We start from the raw sequence: 20,473 nt of genomic DNA, 5'->3' as shown, positions 1-20,473 counted from the left end.
AGCTGAGAATTAGTGAATTGTCAGGCCCCCATATAAAGAGGCGGGAGCTTCAGAGGAGCCTAGGAAACTGCTGTCGCACACGTATTAGATGTATACATTTACAACAAGATCAAAGATGGTAAAAAAAAAAAGTATTTTTATGAAAAACAAGAGTACTGGCTGTTTTTGGAGGTCAGTGACTGGGAGAGCAGGAGGGATGCTTCTGACTTTATCAAAATTGCAGCAAAAACTAGAATTAGCTTTAAGTAAAGATTCATAAGATCTTTATGTAGATAAGTTAAAAACTCAAATAATAAGAAAGCATTGAAATAAATGAACAAATGTATTTTATTCATGAATGATCAACCTAACTTTGTAAATATGTCAATTCTCTCTAAAATAATCTATAAATTTACTGCAATCCCAGTTTAAATGTCATAAGGATTTTTTTGAGGAACATAAGCTTATTCCAAATGTGTATCAAATAAGATAGACCCACAAATAGCTAATTAAATTTTGTGTAAGAAAAATAACTCAGGAGAGTCATTATACTCAATAGGAAAATATGAAAATACTACAAACCCACAGTAATGTAATAATAAAAGAAATATAGTTTTGGTTCAGAGATAGGCAAAGGGACCAACACAGTAGAGTTCAATTCTAAAAAAGCCTGATCACATTCATATTGTATATTCTTTTCCTAAATATATAGGTATGAATCACCACAAAATCTTAAAGAAAACAATAACAGTGGAGAAAAATAAAATTGTATGCCTATCTCACCAAGAGTAAATGTGAACTTTTGAAAGATTAATGATATATATTTGAAAAGTAAAATTACAACACCATAAAAGAAATATATAATATATTTATTCTTTTATTTTTATTCTTTTATTTTTATTCTTTTATTTTATGCTTTTATTTTTTTAATTAATTTTATTGGCGTATAGATGTAGAGTTGCTTTACAATGTTGTTATAATATATTTATAGTTTTGGGGTGGGGAAGGATATATTAAATAACACTTCCAAAGCACAAACTACAAGGAAATAAGAAAAGGCAAATTTGACTTTGTCAGAATTTTGTTTAATCAGAGGCATCACTGTCAAAGATAACAAACCAGTAACAGACTGGGAGAAGATATATGAAACAATAAAAAAATAAACATGAGATTAGTATCTAGGTTGTTCAAAAAACACAACTCAGCAACAAAAACACGGGTGCCCAATGGAATAATGGGAAAAAGATATGAATAAGCAATCCACAACGGGGAAAACCCAAATGGCCAACGAGTATATGAAGAGATGTTAAACCTCTGTAGAAGTGGTAGTACTAGTAGCCGCAGCAGCAAGTAATACTATTACTAGTAGTAATAGTAGTAGAAGTAACTACTAAACAAATATGCACCACACCTCATTAGTTTATTTACTCCTCATGATAACCCCATGAGGTAATTATATTATTACTCCCATTTTATAAATGCAAAAACAGGCACAGAGAAGTGTCTTACCCAAGGTCATATAGCTAGTAAGTGTTGGAGTGAAGATCTGAACCCACAATCTTAACTACAACAAAACCCAATGACAATTTGCTTTCATCAGATTGTCAAGGATGCTGGTGAGGACCAGGGAACAGAAAGCTTTGACACTTCATGCACTGCTGGCAGGAGGGTAGACCAGGGCAGAGGCTCTGGAGAGAAATCTGGGAATAGTGAGCACAAAGTATGCTTTTACCTAATGACTCAAGCCCTGGTCACAGGAGGACGTGAACAGAGTTGGATGGAGTCCAGGTCTACATCCCCAGGGGCCTGGACCAGTGAAAAGGGTGGGGCTCCATGGAACACAATGCCGTGGTAGTCAGAACCAAGACTTGAAAGGACATGCAGCATCCCGGGCAGATCTTTTTTTTTTTTTTTTTTTGGTGGTATGTGGGCCTCTCACTGTTGTGGCCTCTCCCGTTGCGGAGCACAGGCTCCGGACGCACAGGCTCAGTGGCCATGGCTCATGGGTCCAGCCGCTGCACGGCATGTGGGATCTTCCCGGACCAGGGCACAAACCCCTGTCCCCTGCATCAGCAGGCGGACTCTCAACCACTGCGCCACCAGGGAAGCCCCAGATATTGGGTTTTAAGAGACCCTGAAAAATAAAATTACATCATGTAATTGCATGTGTGCCTTGATGTATACTTACAGGAGGGAGGTTGTATTTTTAAGAAATAATTAGGCAGTGCAGAATTAGGAAGGGCAGGCCATGGGCAAGGGTGCTCCAGGGTGCAAGATAAGGGAGGGCTGGGATGCCATGGGGGAAGATGCAGGGAATTTCATCAGCCAGCTACTGCTGCATAACAAGCAGCCCAGGAACAACCACTTAGCATCCCTCACAAGTTTGTGGGGCGATGCACTGTTCTGCTGGTCTGATCCAGGCTTGACTGATCTTGGCTGAGCTGTTGGCTGATCTAGAATGGCCTTGGCTGGCCCGCTCACACTGTGCCATGTGTCCCATCCTCCAACAGGCTAGCCTAGGGCTACCTTCATGTCAGTGACAGGGACCTAAGAAGGAGAAAGGATTGTGCAAGGCCTTTTGTAACCCGGGCTCCAGATCCACACATTGATACTTCAAGAGCATCCTTTTGACCAAAGGCACCACCAAGCCAGTCCAAATTTAAGGAGTAGGAGGCTAGGCTCCACCTCTTGAAATAGGTGTGTGAATTTACAGTACATTGCAAAGGACTTGGATACAGGATTGGGTGAACTGGGGCTGTTTTTGCAGTCAGTCTACCTTGGGCGGTAACACTGTTTTTCCTCACTTGTCAAACAGGGTCCTCATGATATGTTGTAGCAACAGGGGATGGACTAGCCCCAGGGGACAAGCAGGGGCCTGGACACCAGGAAGAAGGCCCTCTGCTTCCTGTAATTCCTGAGGGTGCTGTGTCCTGGGGCTTCTCCTCCCTTTGTGGATGTTCCCTGGGCGTGGGCATGAGAAACTCACAGCCCTCTGGATGGACCCTGGACACCAGCCAGCAGCGTCTCCTCGCTTTACAGAAAACTGAGGCCCAGAGAAGGGAAGTGAGTTGATCAAGGTCACACAGCTACTGTTCCCTGCAGGAGAACCTAGAGATTTTTGGAGGTATGGGAAGTCTCTTCTTTTTGACTTTTTTTTGTTTGTTTGTTTTGTTTTTTTTGCGGTATGCGGGCCTCTCACTGCTGTGGCCCCTCCCGTTGCGGAGCACAGGCTCCGGACGCGCAGGCTCAGCGGCCATGGCTCACGGGCCCAGCCGCTCCGTGGCATGTGGGATCTTCCCGGACCGGGGCACGAACCCGTGTCCCCTGCATCGGCAGGCGGACTCTCAACCACTGCGCACCAGGGAAGCCCTCTTTTTGACTTGTAAAATGACACCCCCTTACAAAGTGAGGAAGGAAGTCAAACTTACTAGGTTGTAGGAAAACATTTTAGAAATGAGGCACAGATTTCAGGACTGCATAGGGTACGGATGTGATTTACAAAGGGAGAGAAAACTAAGGTCACGGATGTTGGGAGCCCATCCCAATGTCCCCGAGCTGCCTGTCTGGCAGGAACCCTAATGGCATCTGCTCTCAAAGTACTTATTTTTCAGCAGGTTATACTTGAAGGAAAAAAATGGCATGATTTTTCTTTCCTGAGTCAGGTCCCTTCCTTAAGGCCCCACTCCACTCCACCATGTTACATTTTCTCCATCTCTTCCTCAAAGAAAATACACAGCCCAGGTCTTCAACACCATTCATTTGTTCAACATAATAAAACGTATTTATTGAACGCCTGCGATGTGCTGGACAGTCTTCGAGGTGCTGGTAATAATGCGGCCAAAAGAGCAGACACAGTCCCTGTTCCCAAAGTGCCTGCATTGTCACCGGCAGAAAGATATCGGAAGGGGGAACAGCGGGACGGTGGCAGTGACACTGGGTGGTCAGGGAAGCCCCCTGGGGGAGGTGACCTTGAACGTTGCAATCTGAAAGACAAGAAGAAGATGGCTCCGTGGAAATCCGAGGAGAGAGATTCCAGGTGGACAGACCAGCCAGCGCGCGCCTCCCTAACTAACCCAGGAGGGGAAGATTCCACCCGCATCTCAGCCTAACCTGTCTCCTCTAACACGGAGCAGGTTTTGCTCTCCAAACAAAGAGGTGTTTTTTTTTTTTTAACTTTGCCCTATATGAAAACAGACTGTCAGAGTTGGCTTCCAAACCATTTGCTAGGCTCATGGGGATTAGATAGAAGGTCCCGGTGTCCTGATGGCCGTGAGTGGGGCCAGCGCCCTGGTGTGTGGGGCAAGAGAGTTGGGACCTGGGACCGCATCTAATTTCCCCTCCACCCCAGTAACAAGATCTCAGCTACTTGACAAGCGGTCCCTCTCCCCGCCCCATCGTCCCTGCCCCATGGAATTCTTGGGCAGAACAGCTGCGCTGGGGTCTCAGTTTTCAATGAAACCATAAAATACTCCTGCGGGTCCTTAAGAGGATGGCATTTATGACTGGGGTGGGCCAGCTTCCCTGCTCAGACACCCCCTCCCCAATTCCCAGGCTCACCAGACGCCCACATGTCCCCCAGCCTGCTCTTAAACCTCTGGGAACGGCAGCATGGGTGCCTCAGTAAGTCCGAGCCCAGAGCACACTGGCGGAGGAAAATGACAGGCAGATCCAGGGAATAGGAGGACCTTTGCCAAGAAGCACAAGAAGCCATCCAGCAGGGCACCCGCTTTTGTCCTGCACCTCAACTAGAACGCCCACCACCTACCCCAGGCACACAGCTGCCTCGGGGAGGCTGCTCTCTGGCTTGAGGACGGGAAAGCCCTCACTGGCTCTGAGAGGGGGAGCGGGTGTGACCCACGTTCCTCTCACCCTCCCTGCCCCTGCCCTGGGCTCTTCTTTTAACGGAGCCTTCAACCTTGGCCAGGGCTTATTTACCAGGAAGCTAAGACGCTTCAAATCCCCTCACTTGCTCCAGCCCCTTCCAAAGGTTGAGAGGGGCCTTAGCAAATGATTGACGTGTTACATGGTTTCAAAAACCTTGTAAAAGTAAGATGAAAATTATTCGGATATTAAGAAACAAAGAGTAACAAAAAATTTCAGATCACACTAAAGTATTAATTCATTAAGAGGAAGAAATAAATTTCCAATAGAAATGATACATTTCCTATAGAAGTGATGAGTAGGCTCTTAGATTGTTATATAATCCAATTAAAGGAAAGGAATTAATTATATGTTCATATTGGAAAAAGGATTTTCCTTCTTTTGCTGATTCAACATAAACTGCTATCACTGATAAAGATAACATAATCTTACAGTAGGAACAACGATGGCAGACTGGTTAATGAGCATTTAAGATTAATCACCACATTAAAAAAAAAAAAAGAGACATCCTGACATTTTTCAGCTGCTATGTGGAAGAACCTTAAGAGAGGTTTTCCTAAATTTGGTAACAATTCTGAAAATGTACTGTTATTACCAAGGATACAACCTGAAAAGAACTTTCCTGAAATATTAATATTAAAAAACAAATTTTGATCAGTCATGTTACAGGAGAAGCTCAATTCTCTTTCTCTCTCTCTATAGAAAAGAATATTATAAAACTATTGTCAGATATGAAGAATATGCAGACAAAAAATAAGGGAAATAAAGTATTATAGATGTATTGCCAGGCAGTTAATGAAACTCTTAGTATTTGGTTTTCTATATTTTCTGATTTTTAATTGTACCTGTAAGATTTTAACATTTATAATTTCTCTGATTTATTTTTCTTCAAGTACCTGTATTCATTTGCTAAGGCTGCCATAACAAAGGGCTTGACTTGGGGGCTTAATTTAGGGAATGTATTGTTTTACAATCCTGGAGGCTAGAAGCCCAAGATCAACGTGTTGACTGGGTTGGTTTCTTCTAAGGGCCATGAGGGAAGGATGAGGCCTTTCTCCTTGGCTTGTAGACGGCTGCTTTCCCCCCAAGTCTTTAAATGGTTCATTCCCTCTCTCTCTCTCTCTCCCTCTCTCTCTCTCTCTCTCTCTCTCTTAACTTCCTCTTCTTATAAGGGTACCACTCAGATTGGATTAGGGCCCACACTAATAACCTCATTTTAACTAAATCACTTCTTTAAAGACCCTATGTCCAAATACAGTCTCATCCTGAAGTACAGGGCGTTAGGACTTCAACACTTGAAATAGAGGAGGGGGCACAGTTCAGTCCAGAACAGTAATCCCATCTTGTGTTATTTATTCAGGGGAATCCACATATTTTTCTAAAGTTTTAAGCACCAGAAAAATCTGGATCCAGACACATGGGTGTCTCTTTTGTTCTTAGAATCACCTCTTCTGAAGTTCATAACCTCTTGCATACGAGAAGTCTTTGCAATTCAACAGACATTGTTGAGGACCTACTGTGTGCCGAACACTGCTCACACTGTGACCTCAGCAAGGATGGCCACGCCCTGTTTCCCCAATGCCCAGGTGTGCTGAGTGCAGGAGCAGGGTCAGCTTCACAGGAGCAGGACGTGGGAGGTGACACCGGGCCCTGCATGCAGGAGGGCTCTGCACTTGGGGTTTAAGGTTTGCTGTCACCATCTTGAAATTCTTAATTATTTGCCTTTTGCATGGGTCCCTGCAAATTCTGCAGCCAATCCTGGGGCAGGAAACTTCTGCAGCTTCTGGTTACAGCCAGGTTAGCTCTAGAAGGCTGGTTAGGGTTTTCCCTTGCAAAAAAGTAGGAAATGAGCACCCTAGGAAGGAGAATCAACGTGTGCCAAGACATGGGCAAGAGCCAGAGAGCACTGCGTGTGTAATCTAGAATCCTCCCTCCTCGTGGGTCAGAGGAAACGAGCTGTGTGTGGAGAGCGTTCTGGTTTGAGTGCCTGCGTTCACTCTCCCCCGGGTTCAGCATCTTCCTCTGCCAAAGGGGGAAATTCACAAATCCAAGAGTCCAGACGTCACACACGCCTCCTCTTCTTTTCTGGCATCACTTTCGAGTCAGAGCAGGGAGAGATCCTGTGTGTGATGAAGGTTGTGGTCAGGGAAGGATCCAGAAGGGCAGGGGAGCAGAAGGGCGTGGAGGTGAGCAGGTCTGAGAAATAGGAATTCCATCAGTGGGGCCGCCCTCAGCGTTCCCGAGAGAGGGACGTGGCCAGAAAAGGGGTTGTGGGACACTGTCAATGACCCCAAGTACCCAGCCAGAGGGCTTGGGACTCTGAACAGTGGGGGCTCCTGGAAGCATATGGGTGGGACCTGATGAAAGTGGCATCTGATGAAAATTTGTGTCTGGGAGAACTCCCACACAGCTCCTTTCAAGGCTGGATCACAGAGAGGAAAGCCAGCTCCGCTGAGGGCTCCTTAGGGTGGGGTGAGACCCTGCCTCATCTGCCCCTGAGCACAGGACACACCATGCAGAGGAATCCACGGGGAGCCAGGAGCCTCATGCTCCCAAGGCCACCGGAGCCGAGCTCTGTCTTCTTCCCCCTACCCTCCGGAGGAACTGCAGCCCGGCTGCCCTGGGGTGAGAAGGGAAGCCGAGGTTGCCAGCCCGGAACAGGGCCTGTGGGCTCCAGAGGCTGAGCGAGGTTGCACAGCCCACCCCAAGGAGGCTGACTCCACTGTGCTGACAGTCACACTGACACACACGAAGTAGGGTTATGTCAAAAGTTCCGGAGGAAGGATGACAGGATGAGGGGGAGAGGAAGCAATGCGGACAGCGCAGCTACCCCTGGACTGAGACCCAGCATCGGACTTCCAGCTGCAGGAAACCAGGAAGGGTAGTGACTAGAGCTGGCCCTCCCACCCAGCCAAGGGGACCAGGGAGTGGGCAGATTGATGCTGAGTGATGGGTCAAGCCCAGATGAGCGATGCAGTGGCCCCACTGCATCCTGAGTCTCTCATCTTCCTTCTCCAAACCTGCCAGGATGCCCCCACCCCACGTCTTCCCCTTCACTGTGACTCCAAGCAAGTCCATCCTCCAGAGAGGATGTAACAGAGCATCCTCGGATCTGCAGTGGGACCACCGCAGGGCTGTTCCCACTCCAGGCAGGCCTGGGTCTGCACAGGTGCAGCGGGGCAGCCAGTGCCAGTGGTCCAGGGCAGTAGGGCACCAAAGCGTGGAGAGACGAAGCTTGGAGTCCTTGCTGACAGATGAGGCACATCTGTTGAAGGCCCTTCTCCTGAGTTAACTCCCACAGGACACAGGTACTCCTCTTCTGTAGGACTAGGTCCAAGCTGCCATGGCTTGGCCCTTGATGTCCTCAATCTTTATATCCCAACAACACAAACCTATCAGTTGGCTTGAGGCAAAGAGTCCTTTATCTGTGCCCTAATGCCAAGCTGTCATGGAAGCTGTTGGAACCCTGATCACATTGCATCACGGCTGTATGTGTCCATCTCTCCAGGAGGCTGCGCTGCATCTGTATCCCCAGGCGGGGGTCCAATATGGAGCTGGTGCTGGGGAGGAGGGAAGGGACATAGCCCATCTGAGGCTGCGCAGTGGGACTGGGGCTCCAGGGGTCATACCCGCAGCTCCTGACGGGCATGCTGGGCTCTGCTTTTCTGCTCTCCGTCTGTCTCGCCTCTTGCTAAACTGAAAGCACCAGGCTGGGGTAGTTCCTCGCCAGCAGCTGGAGCACGGGCAGAGGAAGGGGGATGCAGCAAAGGAAGGCCTGGGACATCAGGACTCCTCCGCTTCACGACCTCCCTACCCATCCCATTGGACTGCGCTTTCAGAGCCTAGGGTATTTATTTATTTATTTTTTTGCGGTACGCGGGCCTCTCACTGTTGTGGCCTCTCCCGTTGCGGAGCACAGGCTCCGGACGCGCAGGCTCAGCGGCCATGACTCACGGGTCCAGCCGCTCCGCGGCATGTGGGATCTTCCCGGACCGGGGCACGAACCCGTGTCCCAAACCCGTGTCCCCTGCATCGGCAGGCGGACTCTCAACCACTGGGCCACCAGGGAAGCCCCCTAGGGTATTTTTATAAGGCTTTAGTAAGCTTCCAGGTTCGGTCTGCACTTAAAAATCAAACGTGCTAGAAGATTGACTTAGACTGCAGCGTGAGGGATTTGGGCAAGAAAAAGAGACTTTTCCCTCAAATGGGGTTGGTGGTGAGCAGCCAGGCGTGTGCGTCTGTGTGTTGGGGCCAGCTGGCTGGGTCCCATCTCTCCGGGGGTTGGGACGGGGGAGCCAGTGTCAGGGGAGCTTCCGGGATGCCACGTGGGCCGCCAAGTGCCTTTCGTGTGTGTTTGCCTTCCATCCTGATGACACCCCGTGAGGTGGGCAGAGCAGGTGTTGGGCTCAAAGGTTTTATGAAAATACCCAACAACTGCTGTGCCGGTTACTAATAACTGCGGTCCCAAGCCCCCGAGGGATCTCCCACTACCCATTCCGTTCCCTGGGGGTCTGCAGGAACTCTCTATTCTCAGACTCTCAAAGAAGGCCCAGCGGATGCCCCCACGACCCTGCTCTAGCCGATCGCTCTCCACTGGCCCATGCTGCCTGTTCCAGCTACAATTTTCACTATCACCCTGAGAAGTAGTTCCTATCATCAGCATCATTTTATAGGAAACTGGAGACTGAATGAAATCAGGACACTTGCCCGCATGATGACGGGTCACATGATTATGAAGGAAGGTGGAGTAAAGGAGGATGCTCTCGACTGGATGACAGAAGATCTGGTTCTCATCCCCATTCTGCCCTACATATTAGCTGTGTGTCATTGGCGGGCTTGCCTAACCTCTCTGAATCTAGCTGGTTTTAGTAGGTTGGGGTGGGAAGCGGTTCTAATGGCCTTTTTGGAGCTTCTCAGAGACCACTCTGCTTGCCTCTCCTTCCATAGTATTTCAAAGCTGGCCCCCCTTCCACATCTATAAGGTAGGCTGGGTCTGCTCCCACAACACTGTGTAACTGATTAGGAATGTTTTTAGACACATTTTTCAGGAAGCAAAACTGAGGGTTGTGGAGTACAAATGACTCAACTATAGTCCCAAGAAAAATCACTGTGATGGGATCTCAGGGTTAGTTTTCTTGAAGCACGTCTTAGATGAAAAGAAAGTTCTTTTAGAGTATCAGAACCAGAAACCTAGCCTTGGGGTGGGCAAACCTCCCCACCTACCCTGGCTGGGGAGCTGCCAGCAGGAGCCAGAGGCACAGGAATTCAGGGGGAGTGGCCCTGACCTTGCTGCCCCCCTTGCGCCCACCTTTCAGCATCTGGAGGGCACCAGGGCAGCAGGAGGGAGGGACCAGTCTTGTTTCTCTGGAATGAAACAGGTTTGACAGGGAGAAAAGTCCCTCTGAGGGCGGGGGGGCTGGTGAAGCAGCACTGCAACATGCTGGTCTCTTAGGGGAGAAGGGGGGACTGAGGTCCCGAGAGAAAGCTTCACCCTGAGAAACACAGGGATGGTTCATGGACTGGGCCCTGTTTGTGCTTTTACTGCCAAAGCTTGACTTATGATTTTTTGTTAGAGATCCTTTGCTTTAATGAGGGCCGTTCATTGCTCAGGGTATACGAACATGTTTGACTCCCCTTAGGCACACTGACATTTCGCATCTTGAATTTCACAGCAGCAACCATTTTAATCATGAAAATATATAGTGTCTCAACCCTCCCCCATCGCCCTGCCCCCAACTGCCTGTCTACCCCACGTTCCTTCTCGATCCTTTTCACTGTTTTCCATCAATGTCTGCTGAGTGGTTAGTGTTCCCTGAAATTATTTTATACGCAGATTTGCTTGTGTCTTTCTAATTTTTTTCTGTTACACCCTCTAGACAAGAAGCTGCATGAAGGTGCGAGCCTCACCTACCGGTTTGTCACTATACTGACCAACATCTAGGATGAGAGTGGGCACTTAGTAGGTCTCTATCGACATTGGCTGAATGAACGTGAGCTTGAATGGATGACAAATGCTCAACCAGTACATGGTGTTCTTTATCTAAGAGGCGTAAACACAGCCCTGACCCCTGGCCTTGTGTTTCGTTTCCCTTCACTCATGTGTAAAAGCTGTTTTCTTCCCAGTCGAGTCCTCCCCCCAACAATTCATCAGTGTAATAACGGTGTCTCGAATGTTTGCACTGAAAAGGACGTTATGATTCTAGATTGTTGAGCTTCCTGTCTCCCAGAAATACTCATCACCTCGTCATGCCCATCCACGTAACTACAGAGCCAGGCAACCTTCCATCCTGACCCGTTCTCCCTGAGGGTGACCCAAACCCTTCCTGTGGTAGCTCCCGTTTATTAAGGTATATCACCGATACTGCCTACTGAGAGCTTAGCACCCAGCGTCCGGGATATGATTCTGACAAAACCACCATGATAGCCCCCTAGGGATGTCAAAGCCAAATGGGGTGACATATCAAACAAGGACTTACACCAATACCCAGACACCTGTCATTTCAGTCGTGTTATGTGATAGAAATGTTGTGCGCCAGGACGACATAAAAGGATGGGGAAGGCTAGACTCTAATGAACACAGGAAGAGATGTCAGGAAAGGACTCCCACGGAAAAGGGACGGATGAACTGAGGTCTGGATCTACAAACTGAGGACTTTGTAAACTGAGCAGGGGGCAGCCAGACAAAGGGAGCGGGGGACAGAGGACCAGCACCCAGGCGTGTCTGAAAGCCCCGGAGCAGAGTGGGGCTTGGCTCCTTCCAGGATTCTGCTAAGAGAGAAGGATCTTTTCTTCTCCTGATTGACCAATAAGCTTTCAAGGAGCCTGCCAACAACTGGCAAAGGTCCTAGCCCAGAAAATAGAACCCCATTGGGTCCTTTTGGGCCAGAATCTTCAGTTTGGCTTCCCAACATCTGATTTTTCCTTTAAAATGTAACCTGACATGTCTCCAACAGCCGCATCCTAGAGCTGACCACTGAGCCACACCGCCACGGAGTGATGCTGGCGACGTGTATTATTTCAGTCTTCCGTGTCATCTCCAGTGGAGGTCTGACCGCAAATCCCTAGCGGAGTCCGGATTCCACAACCCGATTTGCTTCCACTAGGCTTAGGCTAGACCCATTTGTACATGGAGAGGGCTCACCTGTGCTGGGGTATTTCGAGATGAGTAAGAGACGTTCTTTGATCATTTCAAGCATGCTTCTGTCTTGACAATGAGTTGCTTATTGGATATCTCTACTTTACTATCCCATGGGTACCTCAAACTCCTTACCTATCATTCCTGTCCTCAAACCCACTCGTCTTGAAGTCTTCCTGACTTTGATCTAGAATCATCACGCCTCCAGAACACAGTGGCCATCCTCCTTCTGTCTTCCCCTCTCATCTTCCATGTCCAACTGGTTACCAAATCCGATTGATGCCATCTGAAAAGCGCTCCTCTTATCCCGAGTTCCTCCCTGCTCTCTCTGCCTTATCCTAGTCTGGATCCTCCCCTTTATAATTTTTTTTTTTTTTCTGTATGCGGGCCTCTCACTGTTGTGGTCTCTCCCATTGCAGAGCACAGGCTCCGGACGCACAGGCTCAGTGGCCATGGCTCACGGGCCCAGCCGCTCCGCAGCATGTGGGATCTTCCTGGACCGGGGCACGAACCCGTGTCCCCTGCATCGGCAGGCGGACTCCCAACCACTGCACCACCAGGGAAGCCCCCTCCCTTTTACAATTTATTGCTGATCTTCCAGCTCTCACTCCATCAATCTGCCTCCAGTCCATCCGTCAGTTATTCTACCACCAAAATCATCTTAAAAAATCAAGGAAAAAACCCTTGTTGATTCCTCATTACTTAATAAACTAGTGATTCTCAAAGTGCACAAAAGCACCTCCAGGAAACTTGTTAGAAATGCAAAATCTCAGGCCCCACCCAAACCTAATCAGTCAGAGGCTCAGGTGATGGACCCTTCAGATGATTCTGATGCTAAAGTCGAGGGTCCTCAAGCAATCAAATCCAAACTTTATAGCCTTTCACACATGGCCTTGAATTATTTGGTCCCAGCTTCTCTCTCCAGCTTCCTACCGTCATAAAATTCTCCTTACCCCAAACCTTTTACTTTTCTCTGCATGTGTTAGACCCCTTCACCACCCTGCACTTTTGAAGGCTGTTCCTCCATCTGGAATATCTTTCCCCTCAATCTTCCCTGTCAGACTCCTACTCATCCTTAAGAGCCAGCTCAGAGTTGCCTCCTCAGGGAAGTCTTCCGCGACTGCTCCCAGCAGCATTTAGTTGCTCATTTTGTGGGTTCCTGGAGCCCTTTTGCTGACAATCTAGTTATATCTGTTTTATCTGTAGATTTGGCTTCACCATAGGGAGTGGATTTCTTTCAGATAATTAGAGCTGTTATAAAATAGCACCAACTCCTTGTGAGCAGGTGCTTATGGAGAGCACGTGAACGTTATCAAGGGTACTCTCAGCGGTATACCCGAAGGTCGCATCTTTTCTACTCATTGTTCTTCCAGGAGGGATGACATCCCTCGTGCTGAGTCCATACAGTTGAGCTGGGTGCCAGACACCTAATAGGCATTCAACGGATTAAAGAATGTATTGAATGGATAAAAGATGGATCTCTGATTGTAAGGGAGGATGAAAAGTTCCGTCCAAATTTGAAGTTCCTGTCTTCTATCCTTTTGCAAAAGCCCCCAAAGGATATTATAGCCATGTTGATCTTTATGTTTCAGGGCAAAGCTACAAGCACCAATCCAGCTAGTACAGCAGTTGATAAGTTACTGGGTGGGGGATGGGTTTGGGGGGTTTGGGTGGGAGACACGCTCCTCTTTCCCACCTACTGAAAGTCCCTGCTGCAGGGAGCCTCCGTGCTGGTGAGTCTGGCATCTCCCCCAGGTAGATCGATTGCTGTGAGTCCCTGCTGTGTTGACCCTTTAATTGTTGCTTGTGCCACATGCCTGCCACCCTCCTCACTCCCCCACCTCACTGAAATTCAGGTTAAGGTCCCCTGAGGCACTCAGCATTCTCCCCATTGCTGTCTTCCTCAAAGAGTGCAGAGCATGTGCTTCCAGACCACCCAGACCTCCCGGGCTCCCATCTGGACACGTCCCCTTACCAGCTGTACCACCTTGGGTAAATTACTTAACTTTCCTTGGCTAATGTCCTCAACGGCACAAAAGAGTTAGAACTACTGGGGTGTGCACGGAGCCTTACAGGGAAGAAGCAGCCAGGACATGATAACCATCACTACGATTATTTATTCTTCAGTCTGACCTTACCTTTCCACCCCTAACCCCAGCACCAGCTTCCAGCACTTTCCTCCCCAGTCAGAAGGCCCACACCTTCAGCCCCTTCGGTTTTGGCTGCTGGAATCCGCCTGATGCCTTTTCTGCCTGTAAATCCTCAACCCCGACCAGCCTGTTTTCCAGCCCCAGTTTGTGTTCCATATGCTCCCCAGCTGGCTACCAGCTCAGTTTCCTAAAGGTTAAACTCGTGTTCTAGAACATTCTTTTCAAGCATGACCTTTCCTTAAAAAAAGGCAATACATCAATGGCTGGGAAATCAAAGCAGCTACACACACACACACACACACACACACACACACACACACACGCACGACTACGTGCAAACATGCTCATGGGCGCCCACCCACCTCCCTACAACTCCGCGTGAAAAGCCATCTAACTCATTAAGCTCTGCTTCACCATTTCCCAGTAAACTTTTCTGTTTTCTTGCCACAGAGGTTTCTGTCACAGCACACGCAATGTCATTACTGACCCCTGCACCAGTTCAACTCAGCCTAACTCCTCAGCGGTAGCCCGCCTCTAGAAAATTCTCTCGATATCTTTGGGCCTTCGCTTCTCCACCTCGTGGGCCTTCCCCACCCCTGGCCCCCACCCTAGCCCTTCTCTGCTCATGTTGTCGGCCTTTCGTACAAAATACAGGTCCAGGATGGAAGGAAACAAACCCGTGGTCCTTCAGAGGGCCTGCGTCCTCGCCATGGTTCAGCTCGTCCGAGCCGGGCCACCCTCCATCTGGAGCCAAACAAAAGCCCCGGGCGTCCCCGTCAACCCAGAGGCGCTTGCCTTTCAGCCTGTGGTGAAACATTTGTGCCTCGTGAGCAGCCCACTGGCCTGCTGTAACTTGAGAAGCGAGTGCAAGGAGTTTGGGAGGTCTCCTTAGATCTGGGGCTGGGAACCTGGAGGACGAGGGTTAGGCTGGAGAAGAAGGGTCCGGGTCAGAGAATCAGTCCTCGGGGGCGGCGGCTCTTCCTGGGTTTGTGGAAGCAGAGCAAGGCCAGACGTCACGGGGCAGCCGGCATGGCTTTGCACGGCCGGGGCCATCTGAGTTCGAAGCCTGGGGGATGCGTCTTCCTGGTGAAGTCAGACCAATCTCCAGGTAGCTGGGAGGTGACGACATGAATTTCATTCCTGCACACATGTTCGGAGGTGATAACATATACGCATATGTTTTCTCCAAGCCCTGCTGGAGGGTTTCCACGCCGACTAAATGAACTAAAAAGCAGACGTACACACACAGACGTGCTCATGCATGGATGGGGGAGGGGAAAACAACCAAGATCTTCAAAAATGCCAAACCCTAAACACCAACCTGGAGAAAGCATTGCTGGACGTGAGAGACAGACAGACAGAAAGACTATAATACAAGAACAAAGCTGCCCCGTAAATTTGCAAGAAGGAACAAACCCCGTAGCCACCCACACACACACTCTTCAGAAAATCACGTGCGTTGCCAGTAGTTCTGCTGAGAAGGGTTCAAGAGATCTGTGGAAGGGAAGTGGGTGAACTGGGGACTGCCTCCCATGGGGTAGGTGATTAAGACTCTTTAATTAGGATCAATCCTCCACCGTGAAGTTGGGAAATTCCTACCGGAATTCCAGAGTGAAGGCTCCTGAAAATTTCCCCAAACCTAACCACCAGAGGTAACCCTAAAGGGGCCAGGAACTGGATATTTTCATTACATTGCAAAATGATCTTATGCAGTAGGCACTATCCTCATTTTATAGACAAGGAAACAAAGGCTCAGAGAGGTTAAGTAACTTGGTCAAGTTCACACAGCCTGTAGAGGGGAGCATCCTTATGAAAGGGCAGAGAGAAGCCTGCACCAATGGCCAACAGAGCTTCTGAACGTGGCATCCATCCAGGAAGAGAGGACTGGCAGCCTGGACACTGCCCCTCTCTGCAGATGGAGCTCGGGATGCTGAAATGCCCACTCTGGGACAGGTGACTTAGCTAAGGTCATGCCGCCACTGGCAACAAAGTCGGGCCAGTACCTGCCTTCCCTCCAGCCAGGCTCCTTACCCGGCAACACACCTCTCTGTTTAGCGAAGGTCCAGCAAGAAGCCAGGCGACAAGGGAAGGTGACGGAGAGCAAGTACGTCTCCAGGAGCCAGACACCTGCCCTCCAGGGCCCTCCTGTCCCAGAGATGAGTCGAACTGCCAATCAGCTCAATGGCAAATGTGTGCAGCAGATGCAAAAGGCCTCCTGCGGACCTTGTGGAAGGCTCTGCCCTGGCCCGTGAGTCTAACACGTTGGCTTTGGCAGACCTTGGATGCCCTCTTATGCAAGTATAGCTGCTGAAAGGGAACTGTGTTCCCCAGCACGGGGACGGAAACAGAGCTGCCCCACAGCCTGAAGCCCGGAGCTCCTTTCAGGCCTGTTTTCATCATCCCCGGGTTCAGCTCTCCCCTGAGCTGCACTTACCCCGGAAGCAAGGTGCTCCAGACTTGCTCTCGACATGTAGGGAAACACCTTCCATCCCAGGTGGGGTCCAGGACTCAGCCCTGCTGTTTAGGAACTATGTCTTCCCAGGCTGGACTCTGGGGTCTCCGTCACCCAAGCCCGTCTTCCCTGGCAGCCAGACCATCCAGACAGGCCCTAAACCCATTTGGAGTAGAAGTTCCAGAAGAGGAACATGAAGGTTCCTTAAGTCCAACCTGAGAACGGGGCTTGGGTCCATCATAAGACTCCCAGTATCCTCCTGGCAGGTTTACTGTGTTCTTGACATAGGCTCATGAAGCAGGAGCTTCCAAAGGTTTCCACACAGAGAACGAAGCTTTCCATTTCCCTAGGCCTGTGTGGTTCATTCTGAAATGCAAGGCTGCGGAAGGGGATGGGAAGGTACTAGAGAGGAGGAGACAGGACAGCGTCAGCACTCCAACGGGGATTTCCACCCTCCTTCTGCCACTTACCTGCTCAGTGGCCACGGGCAGGTTAAATCCTCAACCCTCAGTTTCGCCACCTGTAAACCGGAGATGACAATTGCTACCTCAAAGGATCTGTGACAACTTACGGTGGGTGGCAGCATTTGAAAGTGCCCAGCATGGGGTGGGTACGTGGTAAATTCCTCATTTCCTGCCCTCGTGTTTTGGGCATGCAGAACCGAGTGCGATCTGACTATATGCTCATCACCAAAGCCACGGCTGTTTGCTGAGCCTGTTTCGAAAGGGTCACATCCCATAAGGGACACAGACACTGTTAGGCATGTGTGTCCTTCACGGGAGGCCAGATCGCGGGCACAGGCTGCTCCAGATATCGAGGGCACACACGGGCCTCGGATGGAGGCAGGGCAATCCAGAGAAGCCAACAGACAGGGTTTCAGGGCAGTAACGCAGGGTCCATAGTGGTAAGGTGGGTACCTCGTGTCTCCGACCAGATGGGAGATGGGAGTCCTTAGGCTCCAGACCCTGGAGGGTGAACTGCTTCCCAGGGGAAAAACACTTGGAGGGCATCACTGGGGTCTGCCTTGGCAGGACAGGTGTGGCCATCATCAAGTGGCCCCTCGGCAGTGGTGGACCCCTCCTGGGATCAGTAGGCACCCGGAAATTTCCCTCCAATTGGGGTTTTTACATCTAAGGGGATGAATCAACCAAACACGATACAGAGCTCATGTATAGTAGACTCTAAAAGAGCTGAAGCAAAGAGTAGAACTCTGGTTGCCAGGCGCTGGGGATGGGGGAAGAGGAGATGCTGTACAAAGAGTACAAATTTCAAATTTTAAGAGGAATAGGTTTGGGGGAGCTAATGTACAGCAGGGGGGCTATAGACAACAATACTGTACCGTACACTTGAAAGTTGCCTTGAGGGTAGCTTCTAAATGTTCTCATAAGAACAACAATGGCACGTGTGTGAGGTGAAGGATGTGCTAACTAACCTTATTGCGGTAAACATTTCGCAATATATATGCGTGTCAAATAATCACACTGTACACCTTGAACTTATGCAATGCTATACGTCAATTATATCTTAATAAAGCTGGGGGGCAGGAGAACAAAAAAACCCACCAAAACCCCCAAATGATACAGGGGAACACAATACCTAAGTAAGGAGAGGGAGGGAAGGGATAAGGAACTTCCATTCTTGAATGTCTACCCTCTGTTGGGACGCCTACTGCAGTAATATAGCTGAATCACGTCGACCTGTGGGGTAGGCAAGACCCATACCCACATCTGAATCTCTGACTCCAGGAAACCTGGGCTCAGGGAGCCTTCGAAACCCTGCCCACAGTCACAGGGGGTAGCTGGAATTGGAACCTAGGTCTGACTCCAAAGCACCAGCTTTTTCCAGTTCCCCCTGTAGCACCAAGAGGGACCAGCAGAGGAAGGGGAGGCGGGGCTCCAAGAGAATCTCTTAGGAGCACATTTCTCTTCTGTGTGCGGGTGACTCATGATCCGTTTCTGCTTCCGGGCACCCATACAATTATTTCTTTTTTTGTTGTTGTTTTTTGCTTTTTATTTTTGCGGTACGCGGGCCTCTCACTGTCGTGGCCTCTCCCGTTGCGGAGCACAGCCTCCGGATGCGCAGGCTCAGCGGCCGTGGCTCACGGACCCAGCCGCTCCGCGGCATGTGGGATCTTCCCGGACCGGGGCACGAACCCGCGTCCCCTGCATCGGCAGGCGGACTCTCAACCACTGCGCCACCAGGGAAGCCCCCATACAATTATTTCTGTTACAAATAGTTAAAAAATGTTTCCTATGTGCCTCAGAAAACCACTTACAAAAAACAAAACAAAAACCGAAGCCAAAAAAAAAAAAAATTCAACCCTTAACAATCTCAAATCCCCAAACAACAAATGTGCTGAAAAGAAACTTTCCAAACGAAAATTGCCAGGTTCATTGTTATTGTTTCAGGACTGTAACATTGTAACTCTAATTGGCAAAACTGACAGCAGAGAAAGGCAAGTAGGTTCTGGGCAGTGAGCTTGTTGGTCAGAATGAAGGGTGCGGCTCCAAGCTGCCCAGCATCACTGCAACGGAGGCGGTAACAGTTCTTTTAGGTAATGAACCAACCGTGAAGCATCCGGGAAGGGGAGATATAACTGTGTCTACACACAACTCTGACATCAGCCGATTTTAACAAGTTTACTAAAACGACAGTCATGGCCTTGACAATACTGAATGCAAAATACTGGTGTACACAGATTTTACAAGAGCCAACTTACAAGGATCAGGTTTAACAGATGGGAGAGGCCTGAGGGAAAAGGCAAGCACACGGATTTTATTGAGAAAAAAAGCTTATATACTGTAGGGTTGCTGAAGTTTAATAAATAAAGGTCAACTTATAATATATAAAAACAATATAAACATTTATATGCTACGTGCATATCATATAATTTAAAGTAATAATTTATATATGGGGAGAGATGCCAATTTATGTTCTTCCGATCTTTCTCGACAAGGCACACACACAGGATGTGTCTATCCGTATCCACCGCCAGCCGACCAGCTTGTTGTTTTCTGACGTCAGTGCCCGGACGTAGGTTTGGGAGGTTTTGCACTGAGAGTTCCAGTGTTTGTCGTCAATGCCTCTGCAACCGTTCTTGACAGGCCTGGCCTCTTTACATCTCGTCTCATAAAAATATTGTTTGACGGGAGAGTTGCCGGTTTTGATCTCCCCCAGCACCGTGACCTGGTGTCCCCGAATGTCGATGGCCGATGACTTGTCGGTCACCCACAAGCTCTCGCTGTCACACACGGAGTACTCCCCTCGGTGACTCTTGTGTTCCGCGTACCTCTTCCTCCGCGCCGTTCTGTTGGTCGCCACGGGGTTGCCCATGTAATCCTCCATGAGGTACAGGGGAGGGGGCTCCAAGGGGGTGCTGTCACTCAGCAGGACCCGGGGGGAGTTGTAGCGTCTCTGATGCCGCAGCAGTTCGGGGCCCATGGCCGTCATGGGCTGGAATTCCGACTTGGCAGGCTCCCGGGGGGCCTCTGCTTTGGGCAGCGTGCTCTGGTAGTTTTCCTTAACGTCCACCATCTGCTTGGAGAGCTTGTTTTTTAAAATATCTGCCTGGATCAGCTTAATAATCAGGGAATTGAGCGAGTCTTCCGGCAAACTCCTTTGATCCATGCTGTTACCTTGGATGCCACGGAGATAAGCGAGAAATATCACATAAAACAAGATGGACATCACCTTGTTCACCTGTAAGATCTGAAAAGGAAACATAGATGTTAACAGGAGGTGGTGGCCGCTGGGTCTTTGTCATCCTGAACCAGAGGCTGAGGATCCCTGTGAGGCAAGAGAGACAGCAGGGTACCACCATCCTAGGGGAGCATCAAAACGCCCCTGTACTGGCCAGATACAGAGGCTGTCTATTTC

At 49.3% G+C, this 20,473-nt stretch overlaps 1 protein-coding gene across 2 annotated transcripts in view; it reads right to left on the bottom strand.

The window, feature by feature from the left end:
• Positions 1-19,439: 19,439 nt before the first annotated feature.
• The window catches only part of NTF3 (neurotrophin 3), a gene marked incomplete at its 5' end in the record, with an annotated part of 67,202 nt that continues 66,168 nt past the window's right edge, over positions 19,440-20,473 (bottom strand). For both annotated transcript variants that reach the window (XM_082666441.1, XM_082666442.1), the window contains one exon: positions 19,440-20,305. In XM_082666441.1, coding sequence (XP_082522567.1) covers positions 19,526-20,305 — 780 coding nt within the window. In that variant the 3' untranslated portion in view covers positions 19,440-19,525. The remainder of the gene's footprint in view (positions 20,306-20,473) is intronic.

The sequence above is a fragment of the Grampus griseus genome (assembly GCF_964374135.1).
Source record: "Grampus griseus genome assembly, chromosome: 11".
Classification (NCBI taxonomy): Eukaryota; Metazoa; Chordata; class Mammalia; order Artiodactyla; family Delphinidae; genus Grampus; species Grampus griseus.
Note: the sequence above shows the minus strand (reverse complement) of the source record. Positions and strands in the feature narration are given on the sequence as shown.